The sequence below is a fragment of the Typopeltis vanoorti genome, chromosome 9, assembly GCF_054136105.1.
Source record: "Typopeltis vanoorti isolate ZY-2024b chromosome 9, IOZ_Tvanoo_1.0, whole genome shotgun sequence".
NCBI lineage: Eukaryota > Metazoa > Arthropoda > Arachnida > Uropygi > Thelyphonidae > Typopeltis > Typopeltis vanoorti.
Genome location: NC_143557.1, coordinates 56,495,901 through 56,520,058, shown reverse-complemented (window position 1 = coordinate 56,520,058; position 24,158 = coordinate 56,495,901). Strand labels below are relative to the sequence as shown.

At 35.1% G+C, this 24,158-nt stretch overlaps 2 protein-coding genes across 2 annotated transcripts in view; one reads left to right on the top strand and one right to left on the bottom strand.

Moving 5' to 3' along the window:
* LOC150103064 (protein kinase C, brain isozyme-like) overlaps positions 1-6,206 on the top strand; it is a 227,130-nt gene extending 220,924 nt beyond the window's left edge. Inside the window, exon 16 of the mRNA XM_090398401.1 lies at positions 2,353-6,206. Within this exon, the coding sequence (XP_090254527.1) occupies positions 2,353-2,505 (153 nt within the window). The 3' untranslated portion in view covers positions 2,506-6,206. The remainder of the gene's footprint in view (positions 1-2,352) is intronic.
* LOC150103063 (uncharacterized) overlaps positions 1-24,158 on the bottom strand; it is a 105,351-nt gene that overhangs the window by 34,923 nt on the left and 46,270 nt on the right. The window lies entirely within an intron of this gene.

The window sequence follows — 24,158 nt, the reverse complement described above, 5'->3', positions numbered from 1 at the left end:
ATCTCCAGATATCAAGTGAAACAATCACCCGGGAGTTCCGCAGTTCTACTAACTGTCCAGCCCGCACCATGACTGAGCTTCGACAGTTAAGAGGAATGTTCCATGTTCGAGCAGCTGCCAATAAACCAAACATTTCTCCTGTGAACGCAAAGCGGCGCCTGCAGTGGTGTAAAGAGCGACGACAGTAAACAACTAGAAACGTGTGATTTGGAGTGATGAATCACGCTTTACCATGTGGCCTTCCCCAATGGAAGGGTCTGGTTTTGGCGAATGCCTGGAGAGCGATTCCTGCAAGCGTGTGTAGTGCCAACAGTGAAATCTGGAGGAGGTGACGTTACAGTGTGGGGGTGTTTTTCATGGAATGGACTTGGCCCTCTCGTAACACTACATGGAAATCTAAATGGGGAAGGGTACAAGGGCATTTAGACCCGTTGCGTACTGTCTACGGTAGAAGATCAATTCGGTGATGACTATTGTCTGTATCAGTAAGACAGTGCTACCTGCCATAAAGCAAGGTCTGTGAGGGAATGATTTGTGGACAATAACGTTCCAGAAATGGACTGGCCAGCCCTGACCTGATCCCATAGAATACCTTTGGGATGAATTAGAACGCCCACTTCGCTCCAGAACCCCAACGACCGGCATTATGAACTGTTCTGGTTACAGCTCTTCAGGAAGAATGGGCTGTCATTCCTCCAGAGACGTTCCGACACCTGGTAGAAAGTCTCCCCGGCAGAGTTAGAGTTGTCATAGAAGCAAAGGTTGGACCCACCCCGTATTAATGTCTACTACTGGAAAGTGTGTCACAGTGAAAGTCTAATTGCAGTTTCCAGTAGGTGTCCGGATACTTTTGATTAGATAGTGTATTTTATCGGCTACATGAATAAAGCAGAGTTTCAGCGCTCTTAAGCCTACAGAAAAAAAGTAAGAAGAGGTTAAATTCAGGAGGTTTGTAATTTTGTTTATGTGCAGTTTATAAATTTTGTTGACTTATCGGTATTGGCTATGCAGTTAACTACATAGCGAAGTCCTATTAAAATGATTAATATATGATACAGAAACAATTATTTTATTCTCGGAGTCGATTTCTTTCGATTTTTTGGCGTCTAGGGATGTATTGCAGTTGGCCAAGTCCCTATAAATTGTGATAAATCACCAAATCTCTCTCTTGTTCAGCTTACGTTCTTATCACCTAGATATCCCACTAGCTTTGTTAAGGGAAACGCGTTTCACTTTTTTTTTTTAAATCTGCTAAAGATCCTTTTCGATATTAATATTGAAGCTCTTAATCTCTATCAATATTGTAATGTGATCGTGTCACAGTTTTCTCTTAATGTTTCTCGTTAATCTTAGGCGTTGCTTTTGAATTCCATTGCACGCTAAATGGTATATCAGTTACAAATTCAATCTCGCAAAGTGACGGAAAATTTGAGAAGTGCTTCATCATTGATCAGTTTCCTTGCTCGCATTGAAGACGTTAGTTTAGGAGATAAAAAGATACATTATGGAATACCAATTAACTTTATTCTTGCATTTGTTAACTCTGCAACTTTCTCTTTTATCAAAGGACATCATTACACGCTCTTCTAAAATTCCATGGCTGTGCCAAATAACTTGAAAACATTGTAATCCTATAGCGCACAAGTAATAGAATGTGCTGAAGGTTAATAATAAAAAAAAATGGAACTAGGCAAAAGAGATCCAAAGAAAGATTAACTTAATCTTATTTAGCTTACCATTAGTTAAGGATAATGAAGACTACTTAGAACCTTTACCACCAGAAATGAATCTGAGGAGAATTAAAATTTCTAATGATACATGAAAATCTGCCCACATGATAATGATTTGGATGCAGCACATTTAGACTGGGATTTGGAACTCCAAAACAGTTATTAGTCACGTGAAACGTAGTTACGTATTTCTAAAATTAAATCAGCAACTTCATTCTTACCAATTAATGTGACTTTGTGACAACGCGAAGATGGTTCCGCTACATCTTAGATTAAATAGCAGGATTGCGCTACCTCCAGCATACAGAACGTTTTGGAGTAATCAAGATTAAGGAAAGGCATCAGGTAAGTGAGCAGAAGAATAGATCTGGCTTTTCTTTTGGTTACTGTTTGCAAATAAAAGAAATGTAAATCGATCGGTGCCTGCGTCTACTACATAAATGCAGAAGAAAATACGGAAAAAAAAATTTAATGGTTAACAGGTTAGTTAAATCTTGTTTTTAGATAAATGTTCTTTTTTTCTTCATTAAAAAAAATTGCCAAAATAATTCTCTCGATTCAGTTTTAAACAAATGCTGTGCTTCTTGTTATTCACTTATTTTTCTCTTTTTTTCCCTTCTAGAAACATCGGAAAGACGTTAGCAACTTCGACAAACAGTTCACCAGTGACAAGACAGACTTAACCCCAACTGATAAGCTCTTTATGATGAATTTAGACCAAACCGAGTTCTTTGGTTTTTCCTTCCTCAACCCGGAATTTATACAACATATATAAATTAGTATTAATATTAAAAGAAATGGAGCGTGTTACCTGCTGTTTAGCAGGGGAAGAGGGCTAATACACCACTGTTATCAACGGCATGCGTAAAAAAAAAACAAAGCAATCGTTAAAAACAAAGTTAATGATACCGATCATATACAGTGGATATGCTTTTTCTTGCATTGCTGTGAATGTTCGGATAAACCATTCTCTGTAATCAACGAAAGCTTACGGTTGAATCCCCCTACTACACTTTAAGTATTTTTCTTTAAATTTTAAAGTGAACCGGTGAAATGGAGATGTTTGGTCCTTGACAGAATGGTTTCGATAGCACGTTCAATGTCTTTTGAGTTCATTTGCTTTTCGTCGTTAGATGTGTTTCTAGAATTGATTTAAACGAATCACTCAAACGCGTACAACAATAGCATTCATATTAGCCTGAAAACGTGATTCATCGGTTTATATCTGGGATCTAATTCGCAAGAATGCTTTAGGTGTCTATTGTTCAAGTGCCTGATTGAATTATAGTTAAAACAACTTAAAAGAGTTGCTCTCACTCGATGAGGATACTTTGAAGCAAGTGCCACGCAGAACTGTATATATTTTGGATACGTTTTGATTCATTTGATAGTGAACAAAACATTTTCTTTTTTATTATATAAAATTTAATGACTATGAGCATAACCAAGTGGAACTTTTAAGTGCTCATTATATATTGGCATTGCATGTCCAGACTCAGTATGAATATAAAAACTTTATTCTATAGTTGTTGCAGGAAACCAAATTCCTTTTACTCCCCCCCCCTTTATTAGGCTTCTGTTCATCTGCCCTCCAGTTATATTTATCTAACACAATAATATAAGTCCGATTTATTCAGTCAACTTATTGTCAATTTTTTTTCGGATACTTAAGATACCGAATCATTTACTGTATCTATAGAATTTTTATAATAACGTTAACTAATTTAGTAAATCGTATACAATTGTGGAGATTTTACACAGAAATTAGCAAGGAAGGGTTATATTTTTTATATCAGGGGGGTCAAAGCCATTGCAAACCTATCAATTCAAAATAGCTGACGTAAGTTATCTCATCTCTATATTTTCGACAGTTTTGTTACTATTAAGCTAAAGTGGGTTTTCGTAAATATATACTTAAGAAGCTGTGCCTAATTAAACTCTCAAGAAACAATTGATAACAAAAAAAAACGTAATGACTGTTTTTACGTAGACAGATTCTTATACTTAAATATTTACTTTGATTTTCATTTTATTAAAAAATAACATGTGATTTACGATCTTCTACTATATTCTTGTAAGAAAACCTGATCTAAGGAGAAAAAAAAAAAGAAATCACTTATATATTTAAAGTATTTAGTTTTTTTAAATGGTTAATGATTAAAAATGCTAAGTAATTTTAAAAAAATGGTAATTTACACGGACCTATCTCGCTGATTTTTCTTTTGTCACTTCTTAATATAAGCCTAAATTATCTGATATCCTCAGGTATAGTCTCAACTTCTGCAGAAATTGACAAACGATTCCTCCGATTAGTTAACTTAAGAGCTCGGCTTATGTTTGTAGCTAGTATATTAATATTTATATTCCATGTTTCGTTTTCTCATTACGAGATGTTCTGTTGCTTGACAAATGCAGGTTCATTTTAGTTTTTCTTTCAATAAACTAAGTTATTTTGATTCCTTTGTTCAGTACAAAAACAATTCTTTTATCTCTACCATTCTTAACGTGAATTATCCGTTTTATGATTTTTTTTTCTGCTCAAACATCAACAGCGTTTCTCCAATTTCTTTTACTTTTTGTTATCTCCTTAAGGCCTTAATAAAAGCTTTTGATATATTAAACCACTAGGGAGATTTATTGGCAGTCTGCATCTCTGGTATCTGTTTTTTAAATGTCTATTCTTTATGCAGGATGATAATTTTAATTGCTTGCTATTTATCTCTGATATCTTTTGTCGTCTGCCAATTTTTAAGCAGGTAAATAATTTTAAACTGATTCTGTTACATATCACCGGTATCTTTTGTCGTCTGCGTGTTTTTATTCAGGATAATTTCATTACATTTGATATTTGTTTGTCATGAATTGTGCAAATTCAGCTGCTTCCAGTTTTTAAAAAAAACAGTTAAGCATATTTGCGTTAGGCAACACATAAATAACATTACGTATGTACTCAGGGAAGATAATTTTTTTTTGATAAAATTCCTGTCATTTGTCTTGATTTAAAGCTTTGTATTTGTGGTTTATTTCAGTCTCACTATATTCTATAAACTAATTTGCTTGCATTGGAAAAAAATTAGCCCTCCTCTCTCCGAAAATGATCAATGCGTTCAGGAATTTGAAATCCTAATCCTACATAACGTATAAGCTCAGTAACTGGCTTTTTCAGTCTGATATGAGTGTACAAAATATCTGACAAACTTCATTAAGTACTCTGGTTGGAAGATGCTATACTACGATGTCTAGGGAACAATATTATTGGAACAAATTAGCATAGCAAGCCCGTCTTATACACACACATATCATACGTTTATAACTTATAAAAGTGCTGAACAATTTTAAAGAAAGCAACGGTTGTTAATGTGGTTGTTGACTATGTTTATAACTCTTTAAGGAATATCTATTAGTCATAACTTTTATACGAGAGAACTTCTTTTTTAAGAAAAAGAAAGATTTCTTAAATTCTGTAAAGAAACTGGCAAGATTTTCAGAAAAGAAAGAGTACTTTTAAATCTATCACTGTACAGTTTATCTTCGTAACATAAAAACTAATAGTTCGTTTACTTATGCACTGTTTGGTAGTGTTAAAAGGTGGATATAATGGCGGTAGCTGGTTGGACATTAAGAAAGTCTTAATGGAGGGAAAAGAAAATGGATGGTATGGAAATCCTAATGAATTCTAAGACTGGATTGTTCTAGTCGCCTGGGGAAGTTAATTTCTTTTAACCCTTTCAAGATTATCTCCCTACATTTATTTTTGTGCGAATATATGAACTGATAATACCTTCCGCTGCTGTTTCTTCATATGACATTCCACCCTGTGGAGTTGACTAGCAATGCTTTTGTCTTCCCTATATCTTAGCCACATTTTCTAGATGGCTTAAACACTTCCAAACTGTAGTTGAACACAGTAAATAATTACAAACATATCGTATTTACTTTCCTGTATTCAATACCTTTTGCATTTTCCATTTGTAGTCGTTTAAGTAAACGTTTTCATACAAACTGGTTCAGACAAGACCACATAGATGGCACTGTCATCTCAGTACTGATTTATGGATGTTTTTATCCCCCATGTCGAAACGCTGTAAAAGAGAAGTCCATCCAGTATCAGATCTCCTTCCACAGGAATCTGCGAAGCCATCCATGCATTTTTTGACATTGAAATGTTAATACTTTTAAACTCCAGATGGCATCATTAAGTAGTTCTCATTAGCCACCTCCCTTATACCACCTTGCCTAATAAGTACCATGTTATGACTTGTAATAAATCATTCTATTGCAGTACGTCCTGACACCTAGCGGCAACTGGCTTTAATATTCTTCGATTTTTTAAACTTTTTGCGGTATGTGAATGAATAACTTACAGATTATATATTTCTCTCTGGAGGACTGCACGATATTTACGAGGTCAGAAACAAGCAACTTCCAAGACTTCTTTCGAGACCAATAAATAAATAAATAAAAATGTGTCATTTCCTTTTCTTTTTTTTTTCTTTTGTATATAGTCGTACATATACACAGCTTCGCCAGTTAGGTGTAGAGCTGAGTTTCGTCTAATACCAAAAGTACAAAACAGGCCCATTATCTCCCCCCCCATGTATATTTATTGTGTTTAGCAACCATTACGTATGCCTAATTAATAGAATATCAAAAACGAATAATTCTTTGTTGTACAGTAAGCATATAAAAGTTCTGAAATTGATTTTTCCAATTCTTCTTACCAAAAATATCTTCGATGGAAATGGTGGTGGGGGCACAGAGAGAAAAGAACTAAATAAAGAATACTACTCCGAAGAAAAGTGTGAAAACACAGTTATGACTCCTTAGAGTAAACGGCTAGACGAGAGGTAAGATGAAGGTACAGGAGTTACGTAATATTGTATAACTAAGCAATTTCGCATGGTAAGTTTAACATTTACTCTGACAATGAAATAAAGGTCCGAATAATATACCAGAACATGAATCAATTCTTGAAATATTCACATTTATTGATCTGGCTTGCATTCAGGAAGATTGCAAGCAAATACGGTATCTGATGTTACACAAAAGAATTCGGATGGCAACTGCCCTGGTCTATTTAACTGAAACTGCAAGAATTTTTTCCGTGTTTTAAGAAATTCGTACAGAATGTACAAGAACTTCAGCGTTTTTTTAAAAGGGCTTCTTTGATAAGTGCCTCAGAAAAACGAATCACTAAAAGAAACTTGTAAATCTTGCTTTTTAACAACAACAAAAAAAATAGATAAGAAATTAGCCATCCTCGGTAAACAAGCAACGAAAAAACTCCCTTCAGCTCGGATAAGCAAGTACCTCTTCCGGCATCTAATGATTACAGATAGGAAAGTGCAATTGACTAGGAGAATGCGTGCTTATATTGAGAAAGTAAATCTTCGCAAGATTTCCGAGGAAAAAAAAAAGTTCCTTGTTTAGTGTATGCAGTAATCTTACAGAATGCTTTAGATAGGTTAATTTTCCAGTCACCAGTAAACAAGTGACCGGAAAATTAAACGTCTCATTAAATTGCTTATGGGATAGTGACGGGTTTAAAAGTATGAAAGTTAATGAAGGGGATATTTTCGCTGCTGGAGCTGAGAATGAGGGAGTAAGTTTGGATTTATGGCTATGACACCAGTGCATTTCGTCTGTAAACTGGTTTGGGCTGTTTTTCGGGAAAAAAAAAGAATAAAAAACGTTGCCATCTCTGTATAAGATCGGATAACTCACCTCCTGTTGAGAAGCTCTTCTAGGTATCCTCGTGATGAAACTAAGATGATTAAAATATTGAAAATTTCTATCAGTTGACTAAAAATAACCAGTAGACGAGAGAGAGACAAAGATTAGGTTAGTATCTCATTATAACATAAGGTAACATTTATTTACGTAGTTGGCCTTCGCTTGAGGTGATGACAGCGAAGTCCCTTCACAATGATAAACTGAATGGTAACGACGTGTTCTTTGTCCATACAACAAAAGCATTCACATTCCAATGTACTTCTCATGCATTACCTGTTGGTACTGCATCAATAAATTAATGATAATAAATAGCTTGTTCTCACTGAGCGGGTTTGGTGATCATACATTGGAAGATGGCGGTGGTATGCATTGAAAAACGTAACCTTTTCATGTTTCTTCCATATCCTAGCAGACCGAGATAAATTCAGTTGCTAGACAATAAGTACAGACTAATAATATCTCAGTGATAAGGGCACTGCTGTTTGGTTGAATGGAGCTAAGGGCAACTTCATTGGAATTTTCGTTTACGAGGAGGGGGAAACCTCTGTAAGAGTATTTCAACTAAAGACGACTTTAATCGGTTTCATCCTTGCAGGGTTTTTAGCCCCTCCCCAAAATACATTTTCCTCCGAAAAATGAACATGCGAATTTAACAGACAATGTTTGCTGTATGGCTTTACCAACTTCGTAAATAATGCATTTAAGTACAATTAAATTACAATTTTTAAGACTCGTCTTCCCATATTCAGTTATAACACATAATAGTTGACGGGTAAGAGAACAGGGTTGCGATGTTAAAACCTGATAACGTGACCAGTACTCTTTTTTTGTTTGCTTTAATATTTAAATCTGAAGTTCAGCTGACTTATTTTCCCGATTTTTTTTTTTTTTTTTTTGCTTTCAGATGCATATAAAATTGTTTCTAATTTTTATGCCATTCCGTAATAGTAATGTTTACTCTAAAGATCAGAAAATGTCTACATGCTGCTGCACATCTTTATCTTGTCTAACTGTCCATTTAAGTTCCCCTTCCTTATTAGTTAGCTAGACTGTAGGTTCAACAGTCTGTGTCAACATTGCCAATCGGTAGCTATTAGCGTTACTAATGGATTCGAGGGTAAACTTCCAGGAAGTTACGTCCGTGAACCTACAGACTTCGCCACAAACTTAAGAAGTTTTGTCAACATGAAAGAAATGGCATTCCTAGAAACAGCTAATGCAGTCAAGACTTTATTTTTCTTCCGGCGTAAGATCTACTGCTTCCACAGAAGCCAACAGGAAGCGCGTGACATATCTAAGCCAATATTTGTAAATACTATGTAAATACTATAAGGTTTGTCTTCCTAAAGTAATGAATCTAATTTCATACTAACATAAAATCCTAACTGGCTATTAGCAAAAATCTCTAGCTATACTGTTTTTTTTTTTTTTTTTTATAAATTTGAGACGATACGTAGCCGACCATTTGCTAGGACAGGGAACAATGTTGGCTTAATATTCATTCATACCTATTCGTCGATTATCGTGAACTTTAAATTTTTTTTGTCACTACTTCTGTTTAATGAAAGGAATACGTCATCATTAACCACCCAAAGAACAAATGATTAAAAAAAAAAAAAAAAAACTAATGATCTGATTTTACGTAATCAAGTGGAATGATAGAGTTGCCAAACTACATTTCTCTAGAGCATAATAAGCGAGGCTAATCTTGAACATGAAAAGTTCCGCCCCCAATTATATTTTGCCTTCTTTTCTTCAGGATCGGCAATTCATTATTGCAGCATTTTACTGCTGCAATCTGTTCAGTTTTGCAAATAGCGCAGCGCATTTTTATGCGTCTGGCATGCGACGTTCTTTTTAATCGCGTACTCAGTTTAAGTTTCAGTATGTACTGCTGACTTAGGACTTTTTTCAAGAATTATTTATCCTAACGTTGCCAAAATGTTTTAAAAAATTCTGTATGTCAGTGTGAGAAGGTTGTATTTTCAATAGCATAATGAAAATTCATACGACTACCGAATATTAGGAACAAAAAAAGCTCCTACCCCGAAAAAACTGCCGTAGAATGCTCACAATTTCACACGCTAATTCGGTTAGGGTTAGAAATACGAGATGTTGATTGCGCCGCACTTTACACTCATATTTCCTCTGACCTCAACTACCAGTAGCGAAGATCAGTTACTTACTGATATCTAGTTACGGTTAAAGAATCCCGCCTACTCCCTCTTAGAGAACGAAAAGAAAATTAGATTATTTCTAAATCTTTCGTTAACTTCGTATTGAATTTAGCCCACCTTTCTGGCACCCTTTAATGAACTAATTTAATTTTCAAATGGTAACCCCCCCCTGATGCTGCAGAGCTGACATCGGTGTTCACATACAAAAATGCGCTGTCAGTTACTTGCATAATAAATAGATTAAACAAATAATTGAAAAATGACACTTATTCAGTATAAAGAGTGTTATTCTATTGTCGTATGCATTAATAAATTACAGGAAAGTATGGAGCAGATAGATGGAAAACAGTTATTAAATTTAGATGATGAAATATATAAGTTATTTTTCAGCCCCGATCTCTAACTTTTGAAAACATCGCAATAGTGGCATCTGTTTGGAATGTAGGAATCAGATGTTTAGAGTAAATTTTTTTTCATGTACTGAACGTGATTCACTCCCCCCCGGAAGATATTACAGTTGTGTTGAACCATGAACATTCATCGATTTCAAGAAGTTAAGCTCTAAGATACCTGTTGTACACGGTTTAAATTCCTTCCACTGATGGCTTAAGAAGATTAGTCAAGTTGTAAAGCTTCTGTCTGTTTACACACACAGTTGACAAAAAAAACAAAAAACTTGGCCTGTCCCTACTTCAGGAAAGTCAGCGGAATGGAAACACAAAACAGATTGGTTGAAATGGAAAAGGACGACTAAGACATTTGGCCAGTCTTATGCAACGTAAATATGGGTTCTCCAGCCGGTTTATTTATTTTTTTACTTTTTATTCATTCGAGGGATGGGGGGAATAACGATCTGAACTAGCCGAATCTAAATACATACGTGCGGCTACATGAATACATACTTGTTAGATCGCGTAGGTCCAAACATCAGTTCACGAGCCATTATTGTCGTTGATTCAACTGGACAATGAATGAGAATTTAAAAGAAAAGCTACGAAAATATGAATAAATAAAAGAATATTTTCGGGATTACGATGCACGTTGTCGTTCCGAAGTATAAATAAATATGATTATTTGAATTCGGTCACCGAAATTTGATGATGAGTCAAATGATCACCGAAGATTGTCCAATAAGCAGTGAGTCATTTCCGCCTTGATTATAATCAAGGGGATGAATGTCTACTCCCCCCCCACCTCACATCCCCAGAAGTTCCACAACTTAATCTCAGACTGTCTCTCGTTAAGTAACATAACTAAATAAAATCATCTTGGTGAGAGACAAACTAACAAGATAATACAATTAACAGACATAATAATAACAAAAATACATTCCTCCCTCATGATCTTTGTTGATTTGAAATAATAAAACTTCCTCAACGTACCTGAATAAAAAAATATTAATTCAGTAATCTGTCTATTATATGACATTCGTATTTTAGTTTGAAACAAAATTTTTGTATTTATGTAAGCCAATATTACAGTTCGCAACTTGATACATAGATGGCGCTGTGCTTTAAAACATTTGTACCTCACTTGCTTTTTCATCATCATTAAATAGAGATGTTACAAAGTTAAAATTGGGTTTATGGGTTTATATTGCATAATATCGAAAGCACCTATAATTTTAGATTTTTTTCCACCACTAAAAGTTTTTAGAATAAAATCACCTCAAAATGATCTTCACAGAATATCGTTAACCATCCTCCGTTAATTAATTAACGAAAAAATCGAAACCATAATAATTAATGAACCCTATTTACTAAAATATAATTAGTGTTTATGAAGCCTAACGGCAAAATCCTATTGTAAGAAGCGACTCGGTTTAGCCTACGATGAAGATATCTGAACTCATTAACTACACTAATTTCTTTTGAACTTCATTTCCTCGCTCATCTAATTAACAAGGATTAGTAGATAAAAAAAAAAGGTTATTTCACGAATAAAGAAATTGAGAGAAACAGAATGAGATTAATAAATTAAAAATAAAATCTCTGAAGGGAAAAATTAGCAATAATATTTCGAAATTGCTTTGTTTTCAAGTTTTATTTACCGATGACTTAAAAATTAAACCGAATTGTTTGCATAATGAAACGCAATAAATCTGTGAAAATCTCACACTGCAAGCAATAAAACTCTGACCTCCAAATAACCTTCCATGTGAAGCAAAGACGCAATGCGTATTTAGCGCTAGGCCTCTGTGGATCACTCGCTAATGAATTATAATCATATTGGTTCTTTCATTCATCCTCGTTTAAATTATGCACTGGGTACAGAATAGTGAACAGTGCTTCTAATTAGCAGTGGGATCGTTTCGAAATGGAAATAAATGCGCGTCGAAACCTCAAGATCACTTGAGCAAGAGTAGAAAGATTAATAACATTAGACAGACGGATTTCTCTTTACTCGATGGATTAAACAAAATTATGCGGCTTCTTTTTTTTTTTTTACTGTTAATTAAATTCCGGTTTTAAATTTATTTTTCCTCAGTCTGTTTTTAGCGTCTTGGGCTTTTGTAATTCTATTACTTCAAGATCCTTGCGAAGACTTGACGAACCGGAGCTATTTCAATTTATCTTAATCGGACTATCTGCAGACACAATTTGGTAAAATGTTTAAAAATAATACGAAGAAATAACATCTCCCTCCTTAAATGATGAAGACGATCCAAGAAAACGTAAAAATTAAGTGAAAAGACATCAGAAACGGCATCATTGGTGGTCATGTTTTCAAATCCTATAATCGCTACGACAATCATCTCCTGATTATTAAGAAAAGATTAAATCGTGATTAGACACGTATTTTAGTGGATTTATTCATTTAAAAGAAAATAAGAAAATTCCAAGTCATAGAGAGTGCTTGATTCGGAGGAGTACTGCAGTGTTCATGTGATAGCTCATGACCTTATGGCAAACATGAATAAATTTGCTATGTTTCCTTTATGGCAAACTAGTATTACAGCATACTCCAATGTGAATATTTTGTTAATCCTTTGTAAGCTAATTGTTTTTAGTTCTGTTAATATTTCGTATTTCCGTTATTGGCATTTCTCAACGTAACCAAAAGAACCCAAAAATAGGAATCTAATCCTATCGATTTTTTCCCCCCTTAAAACTTGCGTTACCATTCCTTAATTAATTCAACTCCGACCTACCCGTAAATGAGTTCATTATGATCAATCGCAGATGCGAAATATAAAATTCAAAGTAGCGTTGAAGAGGTGATATTGTTCTGGCAAAAAGTCGCATTTATTGATAATATTTAAAAGGTATTTGTTTAAATGTATTTCATGTTATTAATCTTAACTATTACTAAAACCAACGTATGTAAGAAGAAAGAAAATACCGATGCTTGATACACTATTTTAAATGATATACCGAAATAATAAAAAAATTAACTTCCAACATTCATACATGATGCAAACTAAACAAAAACTTTCAACACAAATGAAACAAGTGAACTAATTTAGTTTTAAGCTTTGTTTGGACTAAAGTCATGAACAACAGATGAGGTCAGAGCACCTTCAGAATTTCAACGCTCGTTAGTGTTTTAATTCCTGTATTCAAATAAAAATCGCATAATTTATCCAATGATTGACTTATCTTTGAGTGTATAATATTTTAAGATAAAAAAGCAAGCAAATATTTCAGTTTAGTAAAGTGAAACATTTGCCATGTGATTAATTATAAAATCATCATACATTATATATTCCAAGCCAAACATGTGCTATAACGTGTTTAGTTAGAGAAGTGGGGGGGGGGACAAATGCAGTAACAGCTGTGCTAATACCATGTCAGTTTCCTGCATCTCTGATGCAGAAAATTGACTCAGGAACCGACTTGGAGAAAAAAAAAAGGCCATCTAGTTTGGCTTCTCCAGTCAAACTCATAGCCGAGTTCTCTCTGCTTGTAATAATATAAGATTTCAGGAATGATAATTCACAATTATACACGGTTAACCAAAATTCCATTAATATCGCTGCACACGTGGCTTAGGAGAAGCTAACCTAATCCATCTTGGAAGGCGAGTGACCACGCAGTTCATGTAAGAAGCCTATAACTGAGACTTCTTACATTGCTGAAGAATATTTGTAAGAAATTTAATATTTTAACTGGTTTAAAAAGGAGTCTTGCTAGATAGTGCATTTCGTGAAGAAATAAGTTTTGATCGAATGAGAATTCAGACAAAAACTTAACTGCTTAATGAGAACTAATTATGAGCTACGGTCCCTCAGTATTACCAGAAGATGGGCAGACATGCAAGGTGAATCAATAGATAGTACCATAACAACCCCAACAACAATATTCCATAAATTGTGATAACGAAAGACTTCAAGAACTTCACATTGGAAGTAACAAGAGATGAGTAGAGCCGAGCTTGACAGCACATATGTGCAGGATAGTTGAATTAACCCATCAGATGAAATGCTGGAACATTCGTGTTCCAATTGACTTCAAGTTTCCCTTCAGTTTTAATTAACTTTATCCACTTTTTATCAATTCAAAACACACCCTATTCAACTATTCAGTACTCCAAATGCTAACCACCGAACTACATTAAGACAATGAGTAGTTGTTGGCTAAAGTGATGACGTAATTATAGTTTGAATGGCGAATACGCATGTTGTATTGTTCAGTGAGAGATAAATCGTTCGTGGTAGCACGATAGTCTGGTACGAAGTGACAACGCTGATTACATAGATGAACTAATTCTGTCTTGTTAAACTTTGTTCTCAATTAGCTCGAGAAATGAGATCCCTTCGATTGATAATTACCGCAACGAGTTTCCGGTTCCTTCGGAAGTTGATTATAGTTATCAGGTTTACTGATAATTATATATGTTTTTATTGAGAAATCCAAAGTTAATTCAATTTGATTGTAACAAGATAGAACGCCTCTTCAAGGTCATCATACTTAATATGGGGATAACTAGAATTTCTTTGTGCAAACTGAACTCCTACGCAAAACATTTCACTTTCGAATATCTTTTGTTCTTGATGACGTAAACTACTTATCGTCCTCTTGGGAGGCAAACTGTTACCATGGTAACAGAGAAGCAAACTCCATCTGCTTTATTATGTCAAGTAATGAGAAATGTAGTGAATCCCACCCACCAAAGGCTTGTAAACGTATCTACAAGTTGCTCCATTAATACGTTTCCAGAATATCGAGTATCTGATTAGCTCGATGGTGAGAAAATAAAAAAAATCATGTATGTACACATAGAAAACTATTTGGAAAAGTTTCAAGCCTCCAATGAGCACGATGGTCGTTTCACATCGGGTTGTAAAAAATCATTGATCGAATAAAAACATTTACTAACATTCACACCAAACTAGGATTCGAATGCAGGAAATGCTTGTAAATTTTACTTTTCTGGATGTAACAAAAATAAATCGTCTTTATTTTTACCTTTTTTTTTTTTTTTTTTTAAATATTTTCTGTCCGAATACGATCGTAAAAGCTATTTATCCATATTATACATATTATATTTTTAAAAATGATTCATGGTGCACTGCCTTTTGATGAATAATATCTGTTTACTCAGATATTATTCATTCGATAAACGATCGTCCGATATCGTGTTGCATCTTCAGGAAGCCGTGCATGCACTTGCAAGATAAGCGAGTTGATTGCAACTTGTATAAAAGAGAAGCCGTTAGGTATCACATGGAGTATATTGGTGTTAGCATACAACCTCGTCTTGTGCTGCAGCAGGTCTCGACGATATCTGATATTGGACTCTCTACTTCTTTTTTTATCTCTTCTTTCTCTCGCTTATTTTCCTTGCAAAATAATGAAAACAGCGAAGACGGGAGACATGCGCTCGCTCACACACACACACACACACGCCCAAAACCGACCTTCTGCAAGAGCCCAGTCGAGAACAGCAATAATCTCCTAGAAATTGCGTATTGATCCACTTTCCGAAATGGACTGGCATGTAAGAAGGAGGGAAGAAAATAAAAAACAGTAGGTGGGTGTCAGTAGATGATCAAGCTCATCCACCGAATGACGCATAGTCGACAGCGAAACGAGAGAATGAAATATCGTCACCAGACCACAGTTTGGAGGCAGAAAATGAAAAGAAAGACTGTGGGCACGGAGAAAATTTGCAGCCGTGTTGGTTATAAAACGTATCGCTAAAGTTTATAGACGCGATGATATCTTGACATTAAAATTTTTCCTCTAGCTGTTTATCCAAGTACGCAAAATTCCCGAAAGATGGCGCTGCAGTGTATTAGCATAACGCTTTTATTTTATAAGTATTATAATTACGGCTATTTTGCCTGCTTCAGTTTAGGAGTGCCCCTGTTTAAATGTCATTGGCTATTTACTCATGGATTCTTAGGGCATTGTGAATGTAAATGTACCAAAAAGTATATGTAGCATAGAGAATAGAAATTTACACATACCTTTTTCTGGGTGTTGCGGCTTTTCTTCTTTATGCGATGTCCGAAAACTACTGAGTGTGTGGAGGGGGGGGGGTAAGTAATTTGGAAGAATTAAATTAAAAAAACCCGGTTTTTTCCCCAGTAATATATATATATATATATATATATATATATATATATAAACATATATATTATATTACTATATTATATAGGGTGGGGGAAAGGGTTGATTTTTTATATAGGGAGAGAGAAGGGGAAAGGGGGTTGACGGGATGCGGTCCGTTTCGACTATTCTCGGTCGTCATCTCTAATTCTCCCAAATTACCTACCTCTCCCCCCCTCCACACACTCAGTAGTTTTCGGACATCGCAGAAAGAAGAAAAGCAGCAACACCCAGAAAAAGGTATGTGTAAATTTCTCTTCTTTATGCTACATATACTTTTTGGTACATTTACATCTATAATGCCCTAAGAATCCGTGAGTAAATAGCTAATGACATTTAAGCAGGGGCACTCCTCAACTGAAGCAGGCAAAATAGCCGTAATTATAATAGTTTATTAAGAGGAGTAACATGGGAGTTTTCCCAGAAATAATATACACCTTTTATGAGTGTTTTTAAAGGAAGTTATACGTCATTTCTCAATAATACCGAGTAATTTATTTGGTCTTTTTTTAAATGAATAAGTTAAGATTAAATACTAAAAAAAAAAAATAATAAAATAAAATAAAATTTAAAAGAACATTTTTTGCTTTATTTTATGTAAACTATTCTATAATTTATATCAAGTAAAACCTGACATGTAGATAAATGTCAGTATATATTACATTATTTAATTAGCTTGACATGATGTCATACAGTTTTGTAGCAACATAGCTATGATTAAAAGCAGATACGTGACACACCACTCAGTATTGGTTTATTTAAGGATGGATAATACCGAGAATAAAAAGGCGCTATCAATCTATGCACTACATCAGTTTGAATCTTTCGGATTTTCTCATTATAAATGAGAAAATACCGAGCCCAAAACAGTAAAAACACGTGCTCTAGAATATCGATAGAAATTGCCTTTATTAGTATCAACTCATTGTTTGTCTAAGTCGCAAAAGAAACTTTCACATTCCTTCATTCAATATCTTGAAGGAATGTGAAAAAAAAAAAAAAAGTTGCTGAATGAGCCCCGGTTTAAATTTTTGCTGAAAATGCCACTCATTAATAAAACTAGCATCGCGTTTATTTTTAAAAAAGGATAAACCTTGTTAATAACTTCAAGAAGTTATAAAACGCTAGTATACAGAAGGATTTTACAAACATGTCCGTTGTGGACTCGAACCCATAGTCTTTCAAGTAGCTTTTTCAGTTGAGTTACTAATGCAAACATTATAAAGAATTTTGACCTCTCTATAAGTAATAAAATAATATTAAAATAGTTCGTCTGCATTAGATTATTATACGCGCTCCTCCATGGAGTCCGAAGACATTGCGGGAGACCCAATCTAACATACCGCTCCTTGAACCCATTAACAGACAAAGCACTCACAACTGACTCTGGCAACTCATCCCACTCAATCACCACTCTCCAAGCAAAAAATCTAGTCCTCACACCCCTACCGACTACACCTTTAACTTCCAGGGATGACCCCTTGTTCCGTTCTCTCCAGCCAAGTACTAAAACATATCCCCTGCATCTATCCTATAAAACCATTTAAGCAACTTAAATGTTTCTATTATATCCCCTCTTTTTCTCCTATCAATCAACATACCTTCAATCTATCCTCATAGGGAACAGTCCACAGGTTGTTGAACATTCCACTCACCAACTTGGTTATTGACCTCTGAATCCTCTCCACCACTTCCTAATCTTCAAAAAACTCATAGGATCAGACTTGAGCACAATAATCAAGATGTGGGCGTATCAAGGCCTTATAAAGAGGAATTACAACTCATATTTATATTTCTATTATTAAAACGTTAATTACTGTGCCATACGTGTGAATTTATAGTTTTAAGTCTCTGTCTATCACCATCCCTAAATCTCTAGCTTCATCTATTTCCTGGAGTACAGTGCCATCAATGTGATACACGACTTGCAATCTATTTATCTCAAAATGCATAACTTTACATTTCGACATTAAACTGACACTCATTAACTTTTGCCCACACTGACAGCATATTTAAATTGTCCTGCAAGCTCTCCACATTGCCTTGATTAACTATTGTTCTATCTAATTTCGCATAATCAGCAAACAACGGAATATTTCCTTTCAGGTTGTTTCCTGTATCATTTATGTGCAAGTTATATATATATAGCACTGAACCTTGTGGCATACCACTCGTCCCCTGTTTTCCTCTCGATTCTGCCACACCGTATACCACTTTTTTTTTATATCTGTCCAGCAGCCACTCTCTTCTTCACTTAACCAGTGTTGCATCCATCCCCATTTGTTCTAATTTTCATAACAATGTTTCATGTGGTATTCTGTCAAATGCCTTTGCAAAATCATCGTGTAGCCATTTCCTTTATCCAACTCAGCTGATACGCTATTATAAAAACTTAGTAAATTACTAAGGCATGACCGACCCTTCACAAAGCCATGTTACCCCTCATAACAGTATCATACTTTTATCTACCCATTATTGAATTCTATTTTCGACCAATTTTTCCAGTACTTTTACCACCACGCCAGAGATAGCAATTGGTATATAATTTGCTATTACAGTCTTAGAGCCTCCTTATGCAAAGGAATTGATTACTTTGCCCTCTTTCCACTCCCTCGGAACTCTACCAGATCTGAGACCAGTTCTTCTGCACATTCTCCAAAACCCTAGCAGATATCCCATCTGATCCCACATATTAATATTGCAGAATATTAATATCCTAAGAACCTCCAATTCATCCACCTCTGTTCTCACATCAGTATCTGTCCCATAGGTTAAGGAAGTAATATCACTAGGATGATATACCTTGCAAAGTGGTCACTCAGTAACTCGACTATTTTATCCGCTTCTGTCTCCCCCTGACCATAATCACTCATTAAGGTTAATCTTCCATGGCCATTCTTCCTCTTATCTGCCACATAACGAAAGAACTCTTTCGGATTTCCTGTGGCCTGCCTCGGCTAGAATCTTCTCATAATCTTATTTTGCCTTCCTTGCCATGCTGGTCACCTTTCTCGCCCCTGAGCCTTGTACTGTTCATTACTTTGCTGGTCACGTTTCTCTTAATATTCAACCCACAGCATTTTCTTCTTCTTCTGCAGCTCGTGCTTAATGATATTACTCACCCATCTAATTCCTACCTTATTAACCTTCAACTATCTCCCATGCACTACTAATATCTTCATCCTGCAGCGTTTATTCCTCATGTTTTACAATCTCCCAAGTCAAGATCGCATGGTCATTTTCACCAATTGGTGGCAATGTGGTCACTATGGTTACGGATAGCTCTTCTGATCCTATGACCAGGTCCAATACTCTCGCACCCGTAGTAGTCCTGTTCATCAACATGCTGCCTTAAATAATTATCTCTCAGCAGGTGTACAAATTCTATTTCCTTCCTGCCATGTGATCTTTGTTCCTTCGAGTCTATCTCCATAGTTGAAGTCCCCCATAACAAGCACTCGACCTGTAATCATTATACTAATTTGGCGATGCATGTCTTCCAGATCATCTGTGGAACTCTCTGGCGTATAGCAACAACCAACTGTATTCGTATTTTGTCTTACTAGCCTTACACCAACTTCTTCAAATGAACTGCCACCCTCCCGTCTGTCTTCTGTTCTTTTTTTGGTTGCAATATATCTGCTATCATCAGCAGTACTCCCCCCCCCCCATCCTATCTTCCCTGAAAACTAAACCCTCCACATTCAATTCCTGTAACTACATCATCTGCTGTTAGCAAAGTCTCGCCAGTACCTATAACTTTTGGTGCGGTTGCACTAACCAATGCCAAAAACTCCTCCCTCTTGTTCCTGATACTTCTGGCATTAGTAGAAACGGCTGCATCCCTTTAGTCCCCCATCCATCTTTACTTCCTGAATTGACTATCCTATTCAATATTTTTGCTTGATAGACTAGATTCCTTACGTGGTCATTTTTCACACTCATCCACCTCATGGGTGCCTTCACACAAACTCACTTGCTTTCATCCCCCCCTTACCTAGGGTAAGGAGGATTAATAAGGTAGGAGTTAGATGGATCTGACGTAATGTTTTCGTGAGAACAGGTTTAACTCAGAAGAAAGATATATGTTAAATACATTGACACCGCAATATATATAACATATCACTAATGAAGGAGCTCATGTTTTGACGTTCATTAGCAAACATTAGGGCAATGCAGAGACTCGTGATATACTTTTTTTTTTTTTTAAATCACAAGAGCTGTATTGTTATCACTGACGCTAAACTGCAATATTTCCATGGATTCACAATGCTAAAATACAAACGAATAAAATAAAGCAATTAAAGTTGAAAAAAAGAATAAATGACACTACAATCGATCAATTTATAATTAATGTACTAACAAAGAGGGTTTTTGTTTGTGTACTTTATCTGCCAACCGTGTTGCGAGTGTTTTCCCATCCCCCAATAATACCCAAGGATCGGACAGGAAGTAAATATCTTTGCTCGAAAAATAGGACGCAGAGGGATAGAAATATTGTTTAATAAATATTATTGGGGCATATATTTGCAAGATAAATTATCCACAATCAGTATACTTACGAAAATAAATAAATAAAAGGCTTGCGCTTAATTTCAGATTTTTTCATTTTGAGTTAAAAATAACAATTGTAGATGAACGATTCTGTATGTGATAACGTTTATTATGAGATGAATTATGACCCGGGAAATTTAATCTAGCAAAACAATATAAGATTTATAGCTCATGAAAAATGTGTTTGAAGAACCAATTGTAATTTCATAGAGGAGAAGGAATCTGCTGCATGGAATTTGGGCTGTTAAATGTTTGTAACATAATGAAATTCATCCTCAGAGAGAGAAGGTAACGAAAAACAGACAAAAAGCGTACAGTGCAAAACCACGTTTATTTTTTATATGCACTGGGAATGATCTTTGGGAATTTTTTTTTAATTCTGCAAAGCCATATATCTTCTTTACATAATTAAAATGGTACTGCGAAATAAACGGTGACTGACCCCAGAAGCTTCTACTGTACCTCCATCTAGCGGTCATGGGAATTTTGATTTATTTACGTCATAGACGTGCTAACAGTGGCTGCTCGTGGGTTGAAATGGTGGGAGTGCTGCGACTTTCGAAATATACATACACACTGTAAGTACAATGTATACGTATTTGGATAAAATATCAAAATTATGGTAAAAATTAAAAAAAAAAAACATAAAAAAAAAAAGATTGTTTATTATCGATAAAATTATACAGTTTATTATAATTCGAAATTATTTAAAAATTACTATAACAAATGTCATGTCTCTAATTGTAATGTCCAAATATTTAAAGAGACGGAGTAAACACGATAAGCACTACGAACATACTGTTACTGGCGCAAACTGCATATAAACAACAGTGGAACTGCGCGACGGACAGTGCCGCATTACACTAATACCTGGCATTTTATTATGACGTGCATATGCTTGCGCGTGTAGCAATATGACACTGTGGTAAACACAGTGCTGCTAGCGTCCTTCGCCATGGATTTTTATTTTTTATACAAAATAAGAGAATTGTATAGGATTGTTGATGATAAAATTAAATATTATTAATAAATATATTTATATATCGAGAAAAATTGGGGGTGGTGCAGTTCCGCAGTCACAATGCACGAGCCGTCCCTGCGTGCCAAGCAAGCAAGTTGGGATCAAAGAAATGTTATGAAAAGATATTTTCATCATTATATCATCGGTGGCACTTCTGAACTTTAATTATCTCCCATGACCGAACCCAGGGAGATTATTCCTCTCTGCACAATGCAAACATCCTTTGGCCGTTTTTTTTTTTTTTTTGCCTTCGGGGAGGGGAAAAAAATCACCGTACGAGACCGGTTAACTCGCCTTCAGATGAGAAGCCTATACAAGGATTATTCGCGTTGTATACGGGATTCGAACCCAGATTTTTTTTTTTTCAATCAAAGAGCAACGACTGGGGTTCACTCTGCTGCTCAATCCTTCAGTTTATGAATTCCAAACACGTCCAATAAATTCTCCAGACTTCTTACTTCTTGTCTGTTATGCATTACAGCACAATCATTACATGTGCTGTAAACACACGTATGAAGTAAATCTGATTTATTGCTTTAATAATCTCTTTTATAACTTCAGGATTTACAGACTAAAATGCAACTGGTAATAAAGTAATTATTTCTAATCTTAAGGGATTTAATGTTGTAATATTCGAGACGCTATGGAAATTCCCATCTCTATTTTCCTGCGCGACTTGAAACACTCTCTTCTCTATCCCTTCCACGAGTGATGTAATGTTCCTCTCACAGCAGTAAAATATTGCAACGAAGGCCGTTCGCATAATCAGTTACAGCAACCTAACGTCACGTTTCTCTAGCAAAGCCTTAACGATTTTCTGAAGCCAACCATTAGGTTCTACTCTCTTTTCTTAGTTGTAATTCCCGTTTCAAGCGATGGTGGGACTGCAGTGATGAAGGATAAAAGCACAAAAATAGCTTCATTTATTATACTAGGATAATATTGGATGTCCCCTAAAATAAAAAGGCTTTGAATTATTTTCTCTCACACCGTTTATGTCAAAAGCTATAAAAATAAATTCGGATAAAACTAGCAAGCTATTTTTCCTTTGTCATAATTGGAAGAATAATATTCTTGTCTTTGTATAAATTTTCTTTCTGAAATAATTAAATTCTTGTAAATTATTTTTATTACGTTACCTCATGCACAAATAATTACACAGTCGACACATCTCAAAAATGCAATTAGTCTCAAATTGCATATTACGCACGTGTCTAGGGATGAATTATCTTGTCAGAAAGAAAAGGAGAAACATCCTTATGTGTGTTAAATTAATATTGAAATCAAAATAAGAATAAAATTAGAACTTTCATTTACTCGAATTTGTGGCTGAAGAAATGGCGTCGTATTTTTTTTTATTTTTAATCATCCAACGTAAGAATTGTTAATAGACGTCCCTCTCTCGTGTGAATTTTAGATTTATTTTCAACGTCGATTTATTAGCGAAATAATATTCATGTATTCCTGGTATGACACTGACAGTCTTTGTAAATATGTCAATTTTTGAAAAAGATCTCATGCATATAAAGAATTCGGCAAACGAAAATGACACACACATTGTAGGTTTTATACACAAGAAAAAGAGCTTAGTTGGACTGTAGGTATTCATATTTGAAACCACATCCTGCTTGATATCCAAAATGTTAATTTCTATTAACGAAATTTCAGAAATGACATAACTTAGTCCCATTTTCAAATCTCTAATTTTCTTGTTTGAAAATACACTACGTCTAGTCTCTTGAAGTTCGATTACCAGTTAATCTAACCTTTTTTGTGGGTTGGATTGTCGTAAAATATCTCGGACAGATCTTTCCGCCATTGTGGTTTTTGAATTGCGACCAAAGCTATGACGTCAGTATATTATGTGTGTTAATTACATATGTTCACCAGTTTTATGGAATGGAAAAAAAAAGTTGTAGAAGGAAAAACTCGGCCACCCTCCGTATGAGACTAGCCAACTCACGTTCAAGTGAAAGTCGTTATAAAAAGTTCGTCTGAAATGATATCCGATCCCAAGTCTTTGGAGCCAACGGGCATCACCATGACATTTTATTACCTTAGCAAATATTTTTGCAGCTTTTTTAAACCATGATTAATATAATAAACACATTAAATGAGCAGTCAGGAAAAACAGTGAAAAAAAAAAGCATGCATAATCAAGGCTTATGTTAACTTTCAGAAGTCTTATTGGCATCGGTGTGTGTGTGTGTGTGTACTCGCGGCTTTTGCTGCCTATTTTACTTTCAACTCATACAAGTTTTTAACATTAGCTTCTGTTTTACTTGTTTGCCTCGAGTGATTGATTGACAAACTTCAGCATAATCTGTACATCTGCCATTTATCTATATTCGCCTAATCAATAACAGTTTTCTGTAAAAAAAAAAAGGGC